General features: G+C 35.4%; 1 protein-coding gene across 4 annotated transcripts in view; it reads right to left on the reverse strand.

The window, feature by feature from the left end:
• The window catches only part of LAMA2 (laminin subunit alpha 2), a 622,674-nt gene that overhangs the window by 362,869 nt on the left and 238,683 nt on the right, over positions 1 to 21,122 (reverse strand). For all 4 annotated transcript variants that reach the window (XM_033235504.1, XM_033235503.1, XM_033235507.1 and 1 more), the window contains exons 5-7: positions 9,880 to 10,059; positions 6,909 to 6,998; positions 4,858 to 4,975 (exon numbers count right to left, since the gene is read on the reverse strand). In XM_033235504.1, coding sequence (XP_033091395.1) covers positions 4,858 to 4,975; positions 6,909 to 6,998; positions 9,880 to 10,059 — 388 coding nt within the window. The remainder of the gene's footprint in view (positions 1 to 4,857; positions 4,976 to 6,908; positions 6,999 to 9,879; positions 10,060 to 21,122) is intronic.

The raw sequence follows: 21,122 nt of genomic DNA on the forward strand, positions 1-21,122 counted from the left end.
ATAACAAATAATAAATTATTGAATGATGGCACTGAATGATTAACAACTAGGTCATCTGTAATGAATTATTACCATATGGAAATTTCTGTATTAGAGCCTATGGGTAAAGAAAAATACATATAATATAATTCCTTTCTTTTGATACTAATAACAACTAAAACATATTTAGGTTTTCTTCAATGCCAGACACTATTCTGAATGCTCCATATTTGTTGCTACTGATTTTAATCCTCAAAATTGCTTTTAGGAATTAGGTATTATCATTATCAGCCCATTTTTGTATATTAGAAATCTGAATCCAGAGAAGTGAAATAACGTGTAAAAGATCCTCCAATCAGTATTGGAAACCAACCTCTGAAGACAGACTCCAGAGTCTGCACTGCTAAAGACTGCCAGAATCCCTTCACATTCTACCTGGTGAACGAAATAAGATACATGGCGTGTGCCAAGGAATTAAGACAAACCGAGAGCTAGTGGCTAAGATCATGCTATTTTGCACCCAACTGTCTTGGATGTGAGTGTGCTCTCCCCTACTTAGTAGTCATATGACATTGGAAAATTCTTAATTACATGAAGGCTCAGTTTCCATATAAAACACGGAGTGATCAATAGTAATTACTAGATTGGGATATCTAAAAGTGCAAGTGAGATAATGCATGTACAATCATTAGCATAATGTCTTATAAATAAGTTCACAATTGATTTTTCTTCTCTTCATTCTCCTTGTCTTTTTCATGTTACATTAGAAGAATTCAAAGAAGTGAAAAATCACTTTCTCCAGAAAGGATTGGGTAAGACTTTTCTAAACATGAAGAATTGATATTAGGATAGAACCAGGGAAATATACCGATGCAGAGTCTCCTTCCTACCTGAGATGTTGAGTTTCTTAGGAGTACTTACATTTATTTCCACGTGTGTGTGTGTGTGCACGCACATAGGTGTGCTTGTATGCATACAGCTCAATCTTTTTATTTATTCTACAAAAGGGAAAGGGCATTTGTATACTGTTTAGGACCGTTTCTTTTTACTAATAATAAATCATGGAGCTCTTTCCACATTAGCATGTGTATCCCCTAAGGGTACACAGGGTACTACTTGAATGAAGGTATTGATCAGGTCCCTATTAATGAACACTTACACAGTTTCCATGTTTCTCCCTTTCAAATAACACTGAACACATACTGGGAGGACAAGGATGCTGGGTGCAGGGAGGGGCTCTAATGTTAGAAAAGTTTCCTATTTGCCAATTGAGAGACTGAGGCAAAAACTCAAGTCCTAGCATCACTTTAGTACTTGTCTCTTATACATGTTTTGCGAATGCTTAGCAGAATGCCTAAAACATACTAAATACTGAACTCAAGAAATGTTAGTAGCAGTAGTGGTAGCACTTGTATAATAATGACGAGGATCATGATAATATGCCCTGTACATCTATATGAATATGTCTATAGGCTAAACTCCTGGAAGCATAATTTCTAGTCAAAGGATATGTAAAATTTAAATTTTAATCACTTAAAAATTCCCCTCCAGGAATGCTATGACAAATGACTTTTCCTCTAGTAGATATGATAAAACAGTGTCTCCATAGCCACCAACCTAGTGTGTTATCAACCCTTGAATATAATTCCTGGATATCATAAGCATTCAAATATTTGTTGAGTGGAAAAATAAACACTTTGATAAGAATAAACACTTTGATAAGTGAAAAATAATATTGTCATTGTTTTAATTGATACTTCCTTCATTATGAGTGTGATTATCTTTTTACAAAGTTATATGTCACTTCTGAGGAATACCTGTTTTGATCTTTCTCATTTTTAACAGGTTAATTAACTTTTTTCTATTGATATGTAAGATCTCTTAATATAGACAGGTTATTATCCCCTTGTCATGTTTGTTGTAAATACCTTTCCCAACCTGCTGACATTTGATTTAGAATATAGTATTTTTGCTATGTTAATGGAGAGTTTCAAACTTTAGGGAACACATAGTAATAAATACAAATCACTAGGCATTGTAAGCAGTTTTATATCTTTAGGACAACATACAAGAATTCTTTTTTTTTCTTCAGAAAGACAGTGATATAGCTTGGCTCTGTGTCCTCACGCAAATCTCATTTCAAATTGTAATCTCCATGTATGGGGGGACGGAGGAGATTGGATCAAGGGGGCAGCTCCCCCACACTGTCCTCATGATAGCGAGTGAGTTCTTACAAGATCTCACGGTTTTATAAGGGGCTCTTCCCCCTTCACTTTCTCCTCTCTCTCCTGCACCATGTAAGACATGCCTGCTCCCTCTTCCCCCTTGATTGTAAGGTTCCTGAGGCCTCCTAGCCATGCAGAAGGGTGAATCAACTAAACCTCTTTCCTTTATAAATTACCCAGTCTCGGGTAGTATCTTTATAGCAGTGTGAAAACGGAATAATACAGACAGGATCTCACCATGTGGCCCAGGCTGGCCTCAAACTCCTGGGCTCAAGAGATCCTCCCACCATAGCTTCTTTCCAGTAGCTGAGATTATAGGAGCATGCCATTGGACCTGGCTATGAATTCTTAAAAGCTTTGTTGTAAAAGTGTATTTCAAGAAACAGTCAAAACGTCTGCTGTCAGTATAAGCAGAGGAAAACATCAAGTAATACAGACTCACACTATTTAGAATTGGTGTTGTCAAGAGTGTTTAGAACTATGAACTACTATAGGTAAAACACTGATGCCAGAGAAACGGTCCTTCACACACTCTGTGCAGCCAGGACCCTACACCTACAGCCCCATTTTCTGTCTATAGGCTGCAGCCTACCCTGCTCTGTCTGTAACCTTCAAGAATGTGACTAGTAACTGATCACGAAGCCATGTTTTTGCTCTGTCGTCAGCAACTTACTATTTCACGGAATGTCCAAGATATATCATATGAAACTGTTCTTTAGTAAAGGCTTAGCAGTTGAATGAATATTCTACGCTTTTTAGAGATATTATCTTCCCTTATGTAAGCTAGATTGATGAAAATCCAAATTAAACTCAAATGAATTACAATGTGATTATTCATTTTATGGAGGGATTTGTCATGTCACGGAAGGATTTTTCTAAATATTAAGGTGATTGGAATATGATTCAACTTGGAAAAGAACATTTTTACATAAGCTTTTAGGAATGTATTCATTGCTGAAAGTGTGATTTTATGTATGGCTTTATGGCTAAGATCCCCATCTTGAATTTCTGGGTTTTTTAAATGTTTGTTTTTCAGTTTGGAAATATGACCTCCCCTCTTCCCTACAGGGAAAGAAAAAAAAATGCTTCACAATTTCACTATTTTAAAAACGTGTACAGTAGCAGTTTGAAATGTCTTGCTTTGCTTAGTCTACCTCTATTGCTAACAAGTTGCTCTATTCTTTTTGTTTTGTGTTTAAACATAGAAACACAAGTAAAGAGTGGTAAAGGATTTTGCAGAGCCACTTAACATTACATAATTATCACTGTGTGAAAGCATGTCAGTGGCAACAGGAAGACCCCTAACTTCAAGTGCTGCTCCCACTTATGATTACTGATATTCCACAAACAGCACAAACAGAAGAGAAATGTAATTAAAATTTAAAGAAGCTCAAGAGCAAACATCCCTGGGTGGCATTACATTTAAAGTTACTCTCCATAACAAATGTCTGTTCTCTATGGAGACGCTGTGGAGAACTGAGAGATTAGCCAGAACATGGCTAGAAGTAGTTGAAGGAAACAAAGGCTGGGCTTCCAATGGTCCCCTACCATGCATGGTGAGTGATGGTCCAGTGGTGGCTCATGCCTCCAGATATGCTTCTATAATAATGGGAGATTTCTAATTCATAATATCTTTATAAGCAGGCAGACACAAATCCGAAAGCAAATGAAGTGAGTGCAGAAAATAAGGAGACCTAATAGCATATATGCAGAATCTCAAACTAAAAAGAAAATACAACCATCCCTCTATATCCATGGGAATGGTTCCAGGACCTCCCTCAAACACCAAGATTCAAGGATACTCAAGTCCCTGTTATAAAGTGGCATAGTATTTGCATACAGCCTATGCACATCCTCCTGTATACTTTAAATCATCTCTAGATTACTTATAATACCTAACAAAATGTAAATACTATATAAATAGTTGTTGTATTATATTGTTTAGGAAATAATAACAAGAAAAACGTCTTTACAAGTTCAGTACAGATGCAATTATTTTTCAAACATTTTTGATCTGCAGTTAGTTAGACCCATGAATGGGGAAACCATGGATATGGAAGGCTGACTTTATATCTTATAGTTGGGGAACATTTTATGATTAAGGTGTGTTATGATTCAATAGCTTTAAAAACCTGTCATGTCTGACATGTTGTACATGATAAATGTGAGTTGAGTTAATTTGTTATTCAAAGAATATATACTGTTGGTATTAATTTAAAATGTCTATCAAGCTGTTTTTGAAGGCCATATATACTTGGTGAGCTGCAAAAATGTGGTTAGGACTGATTTACTGTAATATTAATATTTGAATTCAGTTGAATTGGACTTTATGCTAGTTTAGGTTTACAGTTCAGCCCAAGACTATTTTTAGGTCTTTTCTTGGGTTGAGAAAATCTCCAGAAACACAGGTTTCTCCATGATACCTGTCACCTAATAAGACCAGTTGTCACTATTAGGCTATAAAGTCATCTGCTATGTTTCTTAGATATTTCCCTTTAGGAAAAGCTAGACATATGGGTTCTCTTCGAAGTGATAATATAAATGAGTATTTGTTGACACATTTGCATAACCAGCCATTTCACTATTTTTCATTATTGGCTTTTTTTCTTGGAAAGGAAGTATGACATATTTTGTTGGCTTCTAAAGAACATACCTTCACATTCAGTTTTAGTTAGAAAAGTTCCAGCTCTCCAAGGTTTCTGATGGAATCCTGGACAGCACTGATCACAGCTATCGCCACATGTGTTATGCTCACACTCACAGCGAGATTTCTAGTCAAGAAGAGGGAGGAAGCACAAATTTTAGCCTTATTTAGAACCATGAAGGAAGCCTCTCTCTAAAGGTACTATGAAGAAAAGATAAAATATCTGGACTATGTACTAAAATGTAAAACTACACAGTCTAGGAAGAAAGTGGTGCCAGGCTTGAAGTGGGTGTATTTGATCAACATCAGCTTAAGGAAGTCCAGGCTGGTTCTGGAATCACTGGGTTTAGGCTCAGCAGAAAGCAGGAAGGCCAAGCTGGGAGTGGTCTTGAAGACTGGATTCTCCTTCTCTGATGCCTGGGATCTATGTGTTTTTTTGGGGTCGATGTGCTTATTTTAAGGCTCCCCTCAAAATGTTGTTAACATTTTTGGATGTGGCAAAAAGGAGGGAGTTGACTCCTAGGCCTCTAGGGATGCAGGTAAAACATAAATCTAATGTCTCTAGGCCTAAATCTCCTGTCTGTGTGTGCTCTGAATACAGTCTCAATTTACCACCTGGAATTGGCCTTCCAAGGCTGTCTTGTGGACCTTCAAAGCCTTGGAAACACTGCTCATCAGTACACCTGATAGAAAGCACCCTGCCTGCATTAGCTATTTGTCCTGGTGTTATCCCTCCTTTTGTCTCCCTCCATCTGATAAGCCCTGGTGTGTGTTGTTCCCCTCCTTGAGTCCATGTGTTCTTATTGTGTAGCTCTCACTTATGAATGAGAATATGCCGTGTTTGGTTTTCTGTTCCTGTGTTAGTTTCCTGAGGATGATGGTTTCCAGCTTCATCCATGTCCCTGCAAAGGACATGCTCTCATTCCTTTTTATGGCAGCATTGTATCCCATGGTGGTATATGCATTTTTTCATTTCTTACAAATAAAATAATAGTAAATGGATTTTTAAAATGTAGAAAGCCAGTGAGACAAAGGGACACTGTAAAGCCTGTGGAAAATTACGCCTAGATGACGGGGCAGGTGATAGGGGCAGCAAATGACCATGACACACATTTACCTATGTAACAAACCTGCATGTTGTGCATGAGTATCCCAGGATTTAAAGTAAAATTTTAAAAATGAAAAAAAAAAAAAAAAAAAAAGCTCCCATACCAGGCAGAAAGCAGCACTGCAGCTTTGCCCATAAAAATATGCTAGTATACTTTAATCTTCCTAGGAGATAACATTATAATCCAATAATCAGAAAGCTAGCTTTGAGTATAATGTCATTTGCATTACAACATTTGAGAAAAAAATTTGTGGCCTATTTACATTCACTGATGTTACTATTCAATGTATTTTTCCATATACTGTACAGGAGATGAGTTTGAATTTCACCAGTTTGTCTACGACAGGAAAAATAGATGCTCATTATTCATCTTCTCCTTTAGGTTATGTTCACTTAATTTATTGTCATTAATGAAAAACCTCTATCCAAAAGCATTCTGGCATTTTCCGGCTTGCCACTACTGCTCTCTTGATTCTCTCATCCACTCCACCCGCTCCACCCCCTCATTGCCCCTGCCCTACTTTATCCTCCTGTTCCATTGCCATTTATATATTTACTTCCCTGCACATTTTTTAATTCATTTGCATTAATTTTCTGATTAAAAACTTTAAAAGAAATGGTCAGGTTGATTGATGGCAGGCATTCACTAAAGCTACATCATGAGGCAGGCTGTCATAGCTAGAGAGGTTTCAAAATAGATAGACCAGTTTGGAGCCTTTTTGAAAAAAAAAAAAAAAGAAAAACTAATCTGTTTTCTGATACTGTGATGGCTGATTTCAAAGTCTATCATCCTAACTGCCAGCTCTTATTTCACCCTGGCATGGATTTCTGTTACACTGTCTAAGTGGGGACCTGACACCCATTTACAGCGTTCTCTGTCAGCAAAGACTCTCATGAAACATTTTACAGCTCAGGGCTTCATTTTGCCTAAGCATCCTATAAATATACATACATTTGTTGCTGGATCAAGTGGACAAGCCCTGGCATGACCATAGCAGATGCACATCCCTCCAACTGAAATATCCTTGACCGAGTAGTAATACTGCAAAAAGTAATCCAGAGAGAAATCCTGTTAAGATGATTGCAAGGTGAAAATAACGAAAGGGGACATTCAGTAAAAACTTTATTTTCTGCTTTTATCCTTAGTTTGAAGGACATTTGTGTTTCTTAAGGACAAGTGAGGACTCACAAAACCGACAAAGTAACTTCTAGCATTGTAATGTTAGCCCAAAGGAAGAGTGGCCTTTAATTTAAGTTAGGTAGGCATTTTAGAAACGTCTTTCTCCCAGTCAGTACCAAGTCCATGCTGGAGTACCTGTGGCTGACAGTAGTTTTTATCTGGGGCTAAGGACAACTATTCTTCTTAAAAATTGTTTTACATAGTTTCTTGCAAGAAGCCCTCTTTTATTGTGGTTATAGGAACTGCAGTATTCACAAATCATATGCACACTGTTTTACTTGATGGATTTGAAAAGAACCAACAAAATTTAGGGAGAAATGGTGCTCCTAACAATATAGTCCTTAATTATTAAGAAGAAAATTAAAATGTCATTAACTGTAAGTTTATTGTGCAGAACATTTGCATTTTTATATTACTATGTTTAAAAGTCCATACAATTACCTTTATATATGAAGTTAACATAGAGCTATGTAACTAATTATTTTAATCTATCCAGCTATTTTTTAAGGATAATTATGGAGGCTGGACTATTTTTACAATTTTAATTAATATGTATATAACATTTTATAATTGCCAGAGCACTTTACATTATCATATTCAAATAACCATCTTAGTGTTCGATAGTTCTATTATTCCAATTACACAGACAAAAGAAAAACACAGATTTAGCAAGAATACCTAGGTGGACACATATCTGAGTTACCTGACTAAAAATCCCCTTTTTCCAATTTACTTCTTTGTTTCTTTTTCCTTTTATTTGTTTTTGTTACATGCATATAGTGTCTTTGAAAATATATTTGTTATGTTATCTTATTTGATATACCGAGACCTTGAAGTAATGGAACTGGCTAAGGAGTTTGGATAGTATAAAATTTTTTTTTCATTTTACCTCATCACTTAATAATATACATACAAATAGAGATAGCTGCTTAGAATGCTGATACAGTAGTATTTGTAAATGCTTTTAAAACTGCAGAATCTATTTCAAATATAAATGTATAATGCTTTGCTTTTGAGTCATGAAGAAGAGCTAAAATTTGCCATCTTATTTTTATATATTTAAATTTAGATGTAGTGTTTATTGAACTTGAGTACTTTCAAAACAACATATTTATATGTTGACTTATACTGCACTATTTTAAAGGCTCATGTACAATAAAGTTACAAAAAATAGATGTGTACCCCAACCCCCACTCTGCCTCCTGCAAAAGATGATAGAAAGAACACTAATTTATTTTCATTGATTTTTTTTTTCTGCTAGATATACTGTCAAGAAAGATTAAATTTCACTTCAATATTATTCAGTCTTCCTTCGTGTATATTTTTAAGTCACACCAAAATTAGAATTGAAAATGTTTTCTTAAATGAGTGAAAAATCTAAACATTGCCATAAAATAATGATTAGTTTTACATGAGACAATTTACAATATGTTGAGATATAATACAAGGGGACATTATTTCAAGTTTGGAAAATACAGGGCACTAAAACATCTGACATACATTGCATAAGACTAACTAAAGCCTTAAAAGTTACTTTGTGATGATGGAGAGGTTAGATGTGGGAAGTTAAGTAACGAGGAAAGAAAACATGTGAGGAGTATTTAGGATCCGTAACTATTTATCCTAGTGATTCAGCAATTTTGCAACTGATGACTGTGGTCTTACCTTAGTAGGATCATTCTAGAATTAAGTGCTTTGTCCTACAATATTAATTTCTCCCTATAATCCTCTTTCTTAGCTATGCCTCTAGTCATACAGTAGATACTCTATTCACAGGAGTTTGCTTTATGGAGTTATGGCTGAATTGACTTCACTGGTAATAATGTCTTGGTTGTGTAGCAGCATATGTGGGAGGTGCCATAAACCAGTGAATGTGGTAGAAGGTAGACAGGAGAAATCACAGTTATCACTCATACCAATCTGAGCTGATCATCTATCTTGTAATTCCACAAATTCCTGTTTAACAGTGGAAGACAGCACGTCTGTTAGCTCTTGTGTTCAAAAAGCTTTGGAAAAGATGCTTTAAACCTTTTTCACCTAATATTTTATTTGTAAAGGAAAATAAAACAGTATGTAGAATCAGTTTTCTCCTATACAGTGCATTTTTAAAACTATGGATTGTGATTCATTAATCAAGCATAAAACCAAATGATTTGATGGCCTACAAACCAGCAACACCAGCATCATCTGGAAAGTTTTTGAAGTGCAGCATCTCTGCTCTGCACTACTGAATCATAATGTATATTTCCACAAGATCACTGGCTAATTCTATGCACATTAAGGTTTCAGACATACTGCTCTTTCTATGTGTGCATGTGCGTATACTGGCTCAGTTATGGCAAAAATCATGTTTCAAAGCCCCTGCACTTGCAGTAGTAATGCCAAAGCCAATTATAATAGTACAGATCACCTAAAGTACAAAGACTAATTTTATTCTGGAAAATAAGATTATTAACTAGACATTGTGATTCTCATTTTACAAAAGAAGAAATTAAAGTTTGAGAAGGCTAAAATGTTTGATAAATGTTACACGTGTAATAAGTGGCACAGCTTGAATCTGAACAAATGAAAGTCTGCCAAATTTCAAATAATGATAATTAATAAAAATAATTTAAAATTCTAAAATAAAAAATTGATAATAACCACTCCTACAAATCACTAACAATTTTTTAAAAGTATTTAACAGACAAAAAGATAACTGGGATATCATTTTTAGGTTCTAATATGATTCATCATAACTTACTCTTCTGGTGACAATGGGGTCAATTTCTCTTGGGTCTTTGTGAGCAAACATCATCAAGTCAGCATTCAGTGTGCGGATCCTCTGAAATCTCAGGCGAATATAGCGAGCAGAGGTAAACTCCAGCAGTTCTGGAGAAGGATCATCGGCACTTGGTCTTCCATTGATTAAAGAGATGTGAATCTAGACAATATGAAAAATAATTTAACAATTATGTTTTCCAAAATTTAAATATTGATTTTGTTTCTTTTTCTTGGAAAAATAAAGGTAACTTCCCATTCTCCCAATTAGTTAGGCAGATTCAAGTACATGCCTATGCACTGGCATCTAGTGAAGTAATTGACATATGATATAGTCTTCTTAATACATGTACGTGCAATTTGTTTGTTTATATCATAAGCATTTCTCTATATACTTCAGCTACCTCTATTTCTTTCTTCCAAGGCACTGCATCAACTTGATCTTCTTAGGATTTCCATGAATTCTTAATCATTCTTTCTCTGAAAATTATTGTGCCCTAAATTATTTAAGAATCTGGGGTATGGTGGGAAACCAGAAAACTTGGGGGAAAAGTTATAAAACATCAGATTAAAAAAGGAACCCATTAGGAACTTAAAATAATTCTATACTTGAAAGCATCACATTATGTAGCCTTAAAATGTGGAGAACAAAAATTACAAGAAAAACTAGACAAATCTATCATCACAGTGAGATATTTCAATAGGTTGTTTTAGGTTATTGTTATGTGTATTTTTTTTTTAGTAATTGATAGGTCAAGAAGACAAAAAATCACCAAGAATGTAACATACTCTATGAAAATCACACTCTAAAAAATATGTTAAACCTGAATGGAATGGTGAATTTTTTAGGACAATAATTCAGCACAGTTGACACCGAAAGAAATACAATTCAGTTAGATCACTTTCTATGTGAAAGAAAAATTGAGAAATTGCCAACAAACTGCCCTCCAAAGGTGTACAATGCTGGCAGGCTCTCACAGAGACGTCCTAAGAGCAAAGAATGCTGATGAAGAATAAACTGTGTGATAAAATAAAAAGTACTGTTAGCACAAATAAAGGAAGTATGTTCCTATTACCTAAAGAACTCTTGTTAATAAATCAAGAAACACACCAACAACATAACAAAATGCACAAATATATGAGGGCCTATTCAAAGAAAAGAAAAGTAAAATTACTGTTAAACGTTTATAAGATACTGATCCTCCCTCATAATAGGATAGATGTTAGTTAAAAACACACTGATAAACTTCCCATTTTTTCAGACTGGCAAACTCCACAAACATTAGTAATACTCTCTGATGGTAAGACTAAGAGAGTAGATACATGTCTCTTACATTTACAGGTATAAAGTTAAAATGATACAAATTCTCCAGAAAGTAAATTGAACCGTAACTATCAAAATTAGAAACACACAGTAATTTTGACCTAGCAATTCCACTTCTAGGAATTATTCTACAGATATAAAATGATATGGATACTATAATGCAGGTGAACTGAATATGGCTAATGGACTGAATGTTTGCATCCCCCCACTAAAATTCATATGTTGGAACCCTAATCCCAAATGTGATGATATTTGGGGGCAAGGCCTTTGGTAGATAATTAGATTCTGAAGGTGGAGCCCTCATGAATGAGATTAGTGACCTAATAAAAGAAGATCAGAAAGCTAGCTAGCTCTCTTTCCACCATGTGAGGCTATAAGAAGTCAGCAGTATGCAAGCCAGAAAAGAGTCCTCACCAGAGGGCAACCATGCAGACACCCTGATCTCAGACTTTCAGTCTCCAGAACTGTGGGAAATGAATTTCTCTTGTTTACAGCCCACCTAGTCTATGGAACTTTCTTATGGCTGCCCTAACTGACAAAAACAATATTATTACCTCAGCATTTGTGATTATAATTTTTTTTGGTCACATCAAAGGATTGGAAATAGCCTGGTATCCATCAATATGGGACTGGTTAAATAAGTTGTATATCTGCATAATGAATTACTTGCAACCATAAAAAAGAATGAGGAATCTCTCAATATACAGAGAGGAAGAAGCACGTATTTTCACTTTTTTTTGTAAATTGATTATTACCTATGTAACAAATTGAATCAAACCAAAATTATTAAAGAAAATGAAATTGAGTGGTAGATTTTGAACTGAAAATACACACACACACACTCACACACACATACACACACAAACATAAACACAGTGCCAAACGTACAGGGATGCAGGAAGTGGGAGTTCTGTGCTGTCTGGGAGATGCTTGGGTACAGGACAGTGTGTGCACTGGGGAGCTGTGACTCAAGGTCACCCACTGGAATTTTCATCCACTTTTGTAAGATGATATATCATGTGTGTTAATTACATTTTTTGACAGGAGAGGCAATGATATGTATTTCCATTGCTAACATCCTGAATTTAGATAATCCCGGGGAGCCTTTTACAAACTGACTGCCAATAAACTACTTGAGTCGCCAGAGAAATATAGCAAACTCTGAGACGAGAAACTAATTCTGGTGTCACAAAGAATGGACTCAAAATGCCTCACGAAAAAATATGAATATGTTCCAGCTAATTGAATCTACCTTAGATACTTAGTAAGGAATAGAATGCAAGGTCTTCTAAAATACTGAATCTGAAAATACTGAGTCCCCTCTAATGCAGGGATTCTACAAGAGTAAAGCAGACCTTGTATATTCCTCAAGATACACATTTCTGGCATCTAGCAGGTGAGCCAGAAATGTGTTTAGAATTGAGTTATATTTTTCGCTTAAGGAAGTAAGAGTTAAATGTTAAAAGAATGGATAAATGTATGAATGAAGCCGTTAAAACTAATTTCCCTCTGAAATTAACCTTGGCACCCAAGAAAGTCATCAGTGCCGTTGAACTCAAGCTTACATTTCTATCAAATTCTCCCTTGACTGTCCCCAAAAATACTACTTGAAAGAAAGAAGGAAATCAATACATGTCTAGGATTATAGTTTCTGAACATTATTAGGGTTCATTTGGTGTGAATACTGTGGTGAATCATGTTTGTGCCGTATAAAGAATCAGTAAGTTTCTCACTTAAATATACAAAGCACTTTTTTGGAAAAAAAGGTGTACATATTCTCATTTAAGTTAATAAACCATATGATAGCTACATGAAGGATTCAGCAAAAGAACACTTCTCACAGCTTTGGTATTTTCATCAAGCTACTCTGCCAAGAGATCTTGTGAATACAGTTAGTCCCAAGCTGTTTCTGGGATATAAAACAAGCCAGCTGTTTGGCGATGTTGTGTGCAGCTTCCTTCCACCGTTTTGTGTGTATTTTTTTTCCATTTTCCTTCAAAATAAATCATAATGTTGGATAGGATATTTCCACTAGCACAATGCAGTGTAATTCCAAGTCCACTGGATAGCTTAGCGTACTTCCTGATTTCCTATGGAGTGACAACCGGAGGGTGGTATCTGTCTTCAAGGAAGATGAAATGTATCCATCCCCAAGACCACCACTGTCTTGCTGTGAGGACCTAAGAAATCTGTGGCATCCTCTAATGTCTTGCAAAGTGGTTTCTATTACAGACGTGGTGGTGGGTGTATGTTCATGCTGTCACAGGAATTCATTCCAAATGAAAATATCAGACTATGGGTATCAACTGGTTTTTTAGATTTTAAAATTATACTTTTCTTTGAAATTCATTTTCCAAGGCAAATAAATAGGGGAAACCTCATCAGAAATATCTCTTTTTATGACTAAATGACTATATCAATATGATACTCTGTTCACCCAAATAATCCTGTTTTTACTAGTGTAAGCATACTATATAAATCATGTTTCCTTTACAGATTAGTAAGACCTCCGTGCCTCTCTGGCATTTTTATTTTAGAATACATTTTTAAAATGACTTATGCCACAAATAATTAGATTTCTCATATAGATGATTTTCCAGTATTATGCTTGTCTGTTTATGTCGCTACTTTTTTTTTTTTTTTTTTTTTTGACAGCTGGAAGAGCCATAATTCTAATACCTTCCCTAACAATACAAGTTTCTTGAGTGAATGGATAGATGGGAGAATGAAGGCTACTGAAAGGTCATGAATAAGTGTCAGAAACTTTGAAATAAGTAGCAGAAGTGGCTAAAGTTGGCAACTTGATGTGTTGTATGCTCTCTCTTAAAACATGTTTGTATTATCAATCTCTACAAGTGTGCAAATGAAATAGGCAAAACAAATTGAAAGTAAGCTGATTCCAGGAGACAAAACAGTAAATCCATACGTGTAGTTTGAGATTAAGGATGTACGAATATGGACAAAGAATTTGTATGTAAATGAGTGGCTGAGACATCTGGGAACCTCTTAATTCCAGTCATGCTCAATATGGCATTATTTCGGGAGAAATAATAAGACTATAAAAAGAACTTTCAAAAATAAGCCTAATCTCTTTTCTTTTGACTGTGTAAAAAAAGAAGTACCATCACCCCTCATCAGTTATAGTTTCAGGGGATTTGTGGGGATTGGTTCCAGGACCTCCTGTGGATATCAAAATCTGAGGATGCTCAAGTCCTTGATATAAAATGGCATAGTATGTGCGTGTAACCTACACACATACTTCAAAATTATTTAAATCACATCTACATTACTTTAAATACCTAACACAATGTAAAGGCTATGGAAATAGTTGTTATACTGTATTATTTAGGGAATAATGACAAGAAAAAAAGTCTGCACATGTTCAGTACATATGCAGGTATTTTTTCTAATATTTTTCATCTGCAGTCAGTTGAATCCATGGATGTGGAATCCATAGATTCGGAGGTCTGACTGTATACATTTGAAGAAGCGAGGTGAGCTGTACAAAGTTCAAGGAACGGGAAGAATGCAACAATTGGTCATTGTGTTTCTAGCACAGAGTAAAGGCTCTGAGTCTGGCTCGGGATGGTAAATAGGTACATTTTGGTTTATTCCTCCACAAGGCTCCTATTATTCCATTGGTCTTCCTCCATTCCACTGAAACTGCTCTTGGGAAAGTCACCAATGTCCTTCACATTACTAACTGAAGTGTCCGATTCTCAGTCCTCACCATATTTGATCTATTAGCAGCAACTGAGACAACTGATTACTCCATTGACTTCCAGGACACACTGTTCTTGTTTTCTTTCTACTGCTTCAGCTCCCCTTCTCAATCCCCTTCACTGCTACCTTTAATCCTTCCTAACTTTCTCGTAATAGAGCACCACAGTGCTCAATCCTTGGCCTTTTTCTCTGCTCTGTCCTCACATACTCATTTAGTAATCCCATTGAAGCTCAGTTTGTACTAAGTGTATTATCATCTTTATGAATTATCACTGGCTTTATTGTATGTATCAGCATAGTCACTGAAAAATAATCTTACCATACCTTATCAGAAAGTTTTCACTGTAATTTAAGAAATCTTATTCAAATCAATGGAATATTGAAATACTTTTAAATGTTATAAAATATGAAAATACCATGAATATATGAAACAGTAATGCATGGATAATTCAAATATACTGGATAAATGACAAGAGTTTCATAATATATAATTTATTATACAGGTTAATACAATCTTTAGACCTTTCAGACTAGACATTTCCTTATCAAGAATCTTTCTGGCCTTAATGAGCAAATACAGGATTATGGACTCAATCCCTTTCCAGGCATTATTTCCAATTATATCAGGCACAGTTTTTGAAGTATTCTGTCAATTTTCCTTTACTTTATATTTTGTTATTTTCTCCGGCCAAGAGTTCTCATTTTTAGAGTCATTTTTATTAATTCGAACACTGCTCATTTGCATATTCAGATGATTAGGTACTCTGAAGGCTTAAAACATACGCTTACCTCTCAGAGCTTTACTCCCTTTTTATATTTCAATATTTCCCATTCATATAGTTAGTCTATCACTCATTCATTCAAATGTATGTATTGGATATCTACTAGATGGTCACTGAATTTTTACTTTCCTTTCTGTGTCATGGTCTATCTTATTTTTAGGTCCTTTCCTCAAACACCTTTTCTGTGTTCTCACTGCTTGCCATTTACAAAGATATACTTTATATATCTTTAAAATCTCAACTGTGTTGCCAATTCCATCCTCCCACAAATACTTCCATGGACTGTCTAGGAGCTCCTTCTACAATTTATCCAAATTCCCTTGACTCCCCCCTATTTTTACTGACAATTTACTTGCTTGTGTCTGCTAATAGATTTAAGTTCAATGAGGGTATACATTTTCTTATTTATTGTATAGCCTCAGTGTTTAACATAATGATTTAAATACATACTATATTATCAGTAATTATTTGTTGAATGAACATATCAACAGCAGTCCCCAAATACTATAGACTGGAATAGAGCTTCCAATGAATTAACTCTTTCCTCAAGCAAACATTTACAATTTGTGCATCGCATGTATCATTTAAAATTTGTATATATTTTAACTGTATTTTACCTATATTTTTAATTCTATTTAATGACTGCTCATCATAAATTCTAGTATAAATTTATTTATTATAGTCTAATAAATTATTTTAGAGCTATAATAACTTAAATATTTTTTAAAACATTATATGGGTATCTTCATACATTTAGGTAAATCAATAAAGGATTATTAAATGTACTAGTAGAGCCATTTATACTTTTTAGTATACAGAGCCATTTATATTTTTTATCACAAAGAGAAAAATAATTTTATAAATGGATTTGTCCCTTCAGGTGCCTTAATACTCCTTTTTTTGGAAAGACTTTGTTTTCATGCAGCATGGAGGGCAATGAATTAGTTTGGAAGGTCTTTAATAAAGGTCCTTTTTTTTTTTCCTACTGTCACTACAAATTTACATGACCAAACAGAACAACTACTTGTACATGTTCAGTGACTACTGAGTGGCTTGAAACGTAGTGCTGTAATAATAAAGTGTCAAGAACTGGGCACAACCTTCTTTAACTTACCTCTTCCAAGAATACAAGGAAATGGCAACTTGAACTATTCAACAAATATGACTGTATCATTGACAACTCTACCTCTAAGCTTAGACTTAACAGGTCTTTCCCTCTTACATAAGAAGGTATTATGCTTTCAGTACCTAACACTGCGACCACAGGTCACTGATGGGTGACCTGTAACCCGTAATAACTGAATGGAAGATCCTGGTATCCTTCCCACTGGTCATAGCGCATAAAAGGAACACTGACCACTAAGTGCCTGCAAATTTTCAAAAGCTGTAAATCATTACACTTGATTCCAATTGTCCCTGAACTTAAATTGCCATTCTCCTTTTCATTAATGTCTTTAGAATTACAGTCCTTGCACTTGTCATTCCTGGATGAAAGCTTTGCCTTCTACAAAATATTTAAACATATTCTTCAGTCAAAGCAATAGTCCTTAATAAATTTCAGCATAATAAGAAAATCCGATTTCTTTAAAGAGTGTTTGTTATTTTATGTTTTTATTTTTCTTTTCTCCTAGCAAAACTAGTTAAAAGGTTTGTGCAGTTTTTTTTTTCTTTTTTTTCCTGCTGGTCAAAGAAGAACACGTCTCTTCTCTCTCTCTCTCTCTGTCTCTCTCTCTCTCTCTGTCTTGTTGTATCAGAGTTGGCTGCAACATTTTCTTTTTGTACCAATAGCAGATTTCATATGGCAATGCTTTCTAACTACTATGGAACTACTGAACACCGGAAGAACTAAGTTTTTAAAAAGAATCAAAAATAGAAGCAAAGTCTCAGCTGCTTTAGGATTCCAATTTTCTCAAAGTCTTTATGATTCTTTTTCTTACAAAGCCTCTGGTGGTCGTCCTGCTTTGTACAACTCAAAGCAACCAACAAAGCATTTACTTCTAAGCCCCTTATTCAAGATAAGCTTAGGTTAGTTTCATCTGAAACATGCCCAGGTGGGTGACCTGTAATCCATATAATTGAATGAAAGATCCTGGTATCATTCTCATTGGGCATGATGTACAAAAGGAACAGTGATTACTAACTGTCTGAAATTTTCAAAAAAAAAACAAAATAAAATTACTAAATGCAAATTTCCCCCTTCCCTCTAACTTTTTTTTTTTTTCTCTGAAAGGAATTTGACATACAGGAGTTCATTTTACATATATTTTTAAATGCTTTCAAATAATTTTTTAAAAGTACTCAAAGTTGAAATATTGTATTTATCTTTGTGTTTTTCTTTCTTCAGTTAAAGTATATGATAATTACATAGATAAAAGAAGAGTTGTCAAAATAGGGCTTCTCAATCTCTTTTGGGAGCTTCTCATTTACATTTTATCAATGCAGACACTGTTGTCAAATCTTTGTGTTGTTAAGCTAAGACTATATAGGAATACACAGCTAGGAAACAATCTAAGAGGAGTAGCTTCAGAGCAAGTCATGAGGAAAAAACACCAGAAGGAAGTTCTTTCACTCTCCTCAAACATTTGCATTGCTCCAAATTTTGTGTTGGGTGTGCCCCAACCAGAGATATCATAAGAGAATAGAATCATTAGTCATTTATTCCAACCTCATTGCTATTTCAGAAATTTCTTTACAATACACAAGATCTTGTGCACAAAAACAATAGTAGTTATTCTTGCAAACCTACTGGATATGAGACACTCTTGCATGTGATCTGTATGTATGAACTCATATAAGATTAACTCATGTAATGCTTCAGTGTGTTCAATTCCAGTCTGAATTCACTGAATGTGCTCATCACTACCCACAGAGGAAGGGTTCAATAAGCATTTGTTGAATGAAAAAGAACTGGTCATCTAGGCCCCTTTTGAAGACTTGTAGTGACAGAAAACTCACCACTAGTGAAAGCCTTATTCCGTGCACCTTCTCTTCTTTCTATCATCTGATTTGGGATTCCATTCCAGTCCTGTCTATGACAGACCCAGCATTTTAACTCCACCTCTTCTTTATTGTCCTGCTGTTGCTCTTCTGGAATAGTCTTTACTGTTTGATTTTCTGCAGATCTTGGCTTTTCTTCATGAATTTGTGTTGGATGAATTTGTATTCTATCCATTCTAGGCTTCCTGGGGTAGACTGCTTACCATACCCTAGGTCACCATGTAGGACCCCTCATCGGATCAGACAGTGCCCAGGTCCCCTGAGAAGGTGTGGGAGTGAGGCAGATTAGAGTACAAATGTCACTAAGCCAAAGGATAGTTCCAGACCCAGTATCACCTCCTGCCATTGATCCATAACAGTAGAGATCCTCCTGGTAAACAGAAGCAAAGCTCTATGCTGACCAAAATCAGAATTGAAACATGCCTAAGAGTTGAGGGCTAAAGCAGGGGTCCCCAACCGCTGGGCCATGGACCAGTACTATCTATGGCCTGTTAGGAACCAGGCTGCCCAGAAGGAGGTGCCTGAGCTCCGCCTCCTGTCAGATCAGCAGCTATGGCATAAGTTCTCAAAGGAGCGCAAATCCTACTGTGAACTGTGCATGTGAGGGACCTAGCTTGCAGGCTCCTTATGAGACTCTAACGAATGCTTGATGATATGAGGAAGAACAGTTTCATCTGGAAACCCATCCCCACACCCCACACCCCTGCCAGTTCCGTGGAAAAACTCTTCCACAAAGCCAGTCCCTGGTACCAAAAAGGTTGGGGACTGCTGGGCTAAAGTATTATTCTCCGGAAAAGAACCAACAACTCCTAAAATCTTACTAACATCTTAATAAATGAAATTAGTTATGATAGGTTTAGTACCTAAGTACTTTAGTAAGTAAAAGCCATTCCCTAGTTTTCAAAAATACGTATGCTTTATGGTAAATTCTACAAAGAAGAAAGTGCTAAAACCTCAAATAATAGGGAGATGAAGAAAATATGTTAATAATAAAAATAAATTTATGTGAAATAACATGATCTCCCTTAATGTGGAGAGCTGTTACAGAAAGTTCTGATAGAAAACAAAATAACTGAGAGTACAATGACCTACATTGGTGAGACAGAACAATCAGTACACTTGAAAGTCAGATAACAACAGCTCAAAGGAAAACTTGAGCAACATTTTCCTGTTTTGTTTTCAGTCCCCGTGTGGGAACACTTGCTTAAAATTAAAATAAAATCTTGGAGCAGGAGGTCTAAATATGGTGCCAGATCCTGTGTCATTAGATTGGAACAAAACCTAGACCGGAACTTAAAAGAGAAATTCAGTCTCCTTCATTCTCATTCTCTGACTCAAAGGTTCTTCAGAGAAACATTGAATTGTGTGTGTGTTTGTGTGTGTGTGTGTGTGTGTGTGTATTTTATGAGTACATAAATGAAAAGCTGTATAAATACATTAATTTGGATTTTTACTCATATGTATAGAAGCAGCATTTCAGGATAGCTACCAGCAGTCTCAGCCGATTTAATGTTCAGAAAGCTTAAAACTCAAGATGTCAGAGACTTTAAATTTTTGGAATCATACTATTGCATACAGGAGTTTAGGTAAAGATTCAAGCTCTTCAAGACTGAGCATTCCATTGGCTAATTTCTAATGTTCTTAACATTGTGTGTATGCAAACTGGATTTCCTAGTGACTGTCACCATCCTTTCACACTCTGACACTTGCCTACCAACTCCCTACTCTCACCTCTCAAAATATCAACATTCTCTGAATGTTCCCTTCTTTTGCCACCTTTCCCTCTCCTCTTAGTTTCATTTTCACATGACTACTTTTTTGGTGTCTCTTTCCATCACTTTACCTAGTCTCTATTCTTCTTTACTTTTGCCCTGTTTAATTTTATTTCATCTGTAGAGTGAAATTGCATATTCACAGTTGGTCAAGTTTCTCTGCTTTCAAGTGAACTCATGTGTTCAATTACTCTAAATATAGCCCCTAGCCTAGCTCTGTAAAAGGAAACTCAGGCCTCTCTGATCTTTTCTCATTGCACAAGGAATTTAAAATAATTAAATTCTTTTGCAGAACAAAATTGTATATTTTCATAAATGATGAGTCTTCGTTTCAGTGGGTTTATAAACTTGAGTCTATGTGTGCGACTGTAGGGATGTTTGTATATATATGCTTTTCTAATATTGTCTATCCCCATGTGCCTTATACTTTGTGTGATTCCATGTATGTATGTGTGTTTGTGTGTGTGTTCAGAGTTAACCATAGTTTAAGATCACATTTGTTGGAGACAAATTGCTTGTGTTCAAATTCTGGCTCCTCCACTTACTATCTATGTGAATTTAGACAATTTACTTAATCTCTCTGTACCTCAGTTTTCTCTAACAAAGGTAAATAAAAATAACATCTATC

This window comes from Trachypithecus francoisi, unplaced genomic scaffold (assembly GCF_009764315.1).
Source record: "Trachypithecus francoisi isolate TF-2019V2 unplaced genomic scaffold, Tfra_2.0 Lachesis_group15, whole genome shotgun sequence".
Lineage (NCBI taxonomy): Eukaryota > Metazoa > Chordata > Mammalia > Primates > Cercopithecidae > Trachypithecus > Trachypithecus francoisi.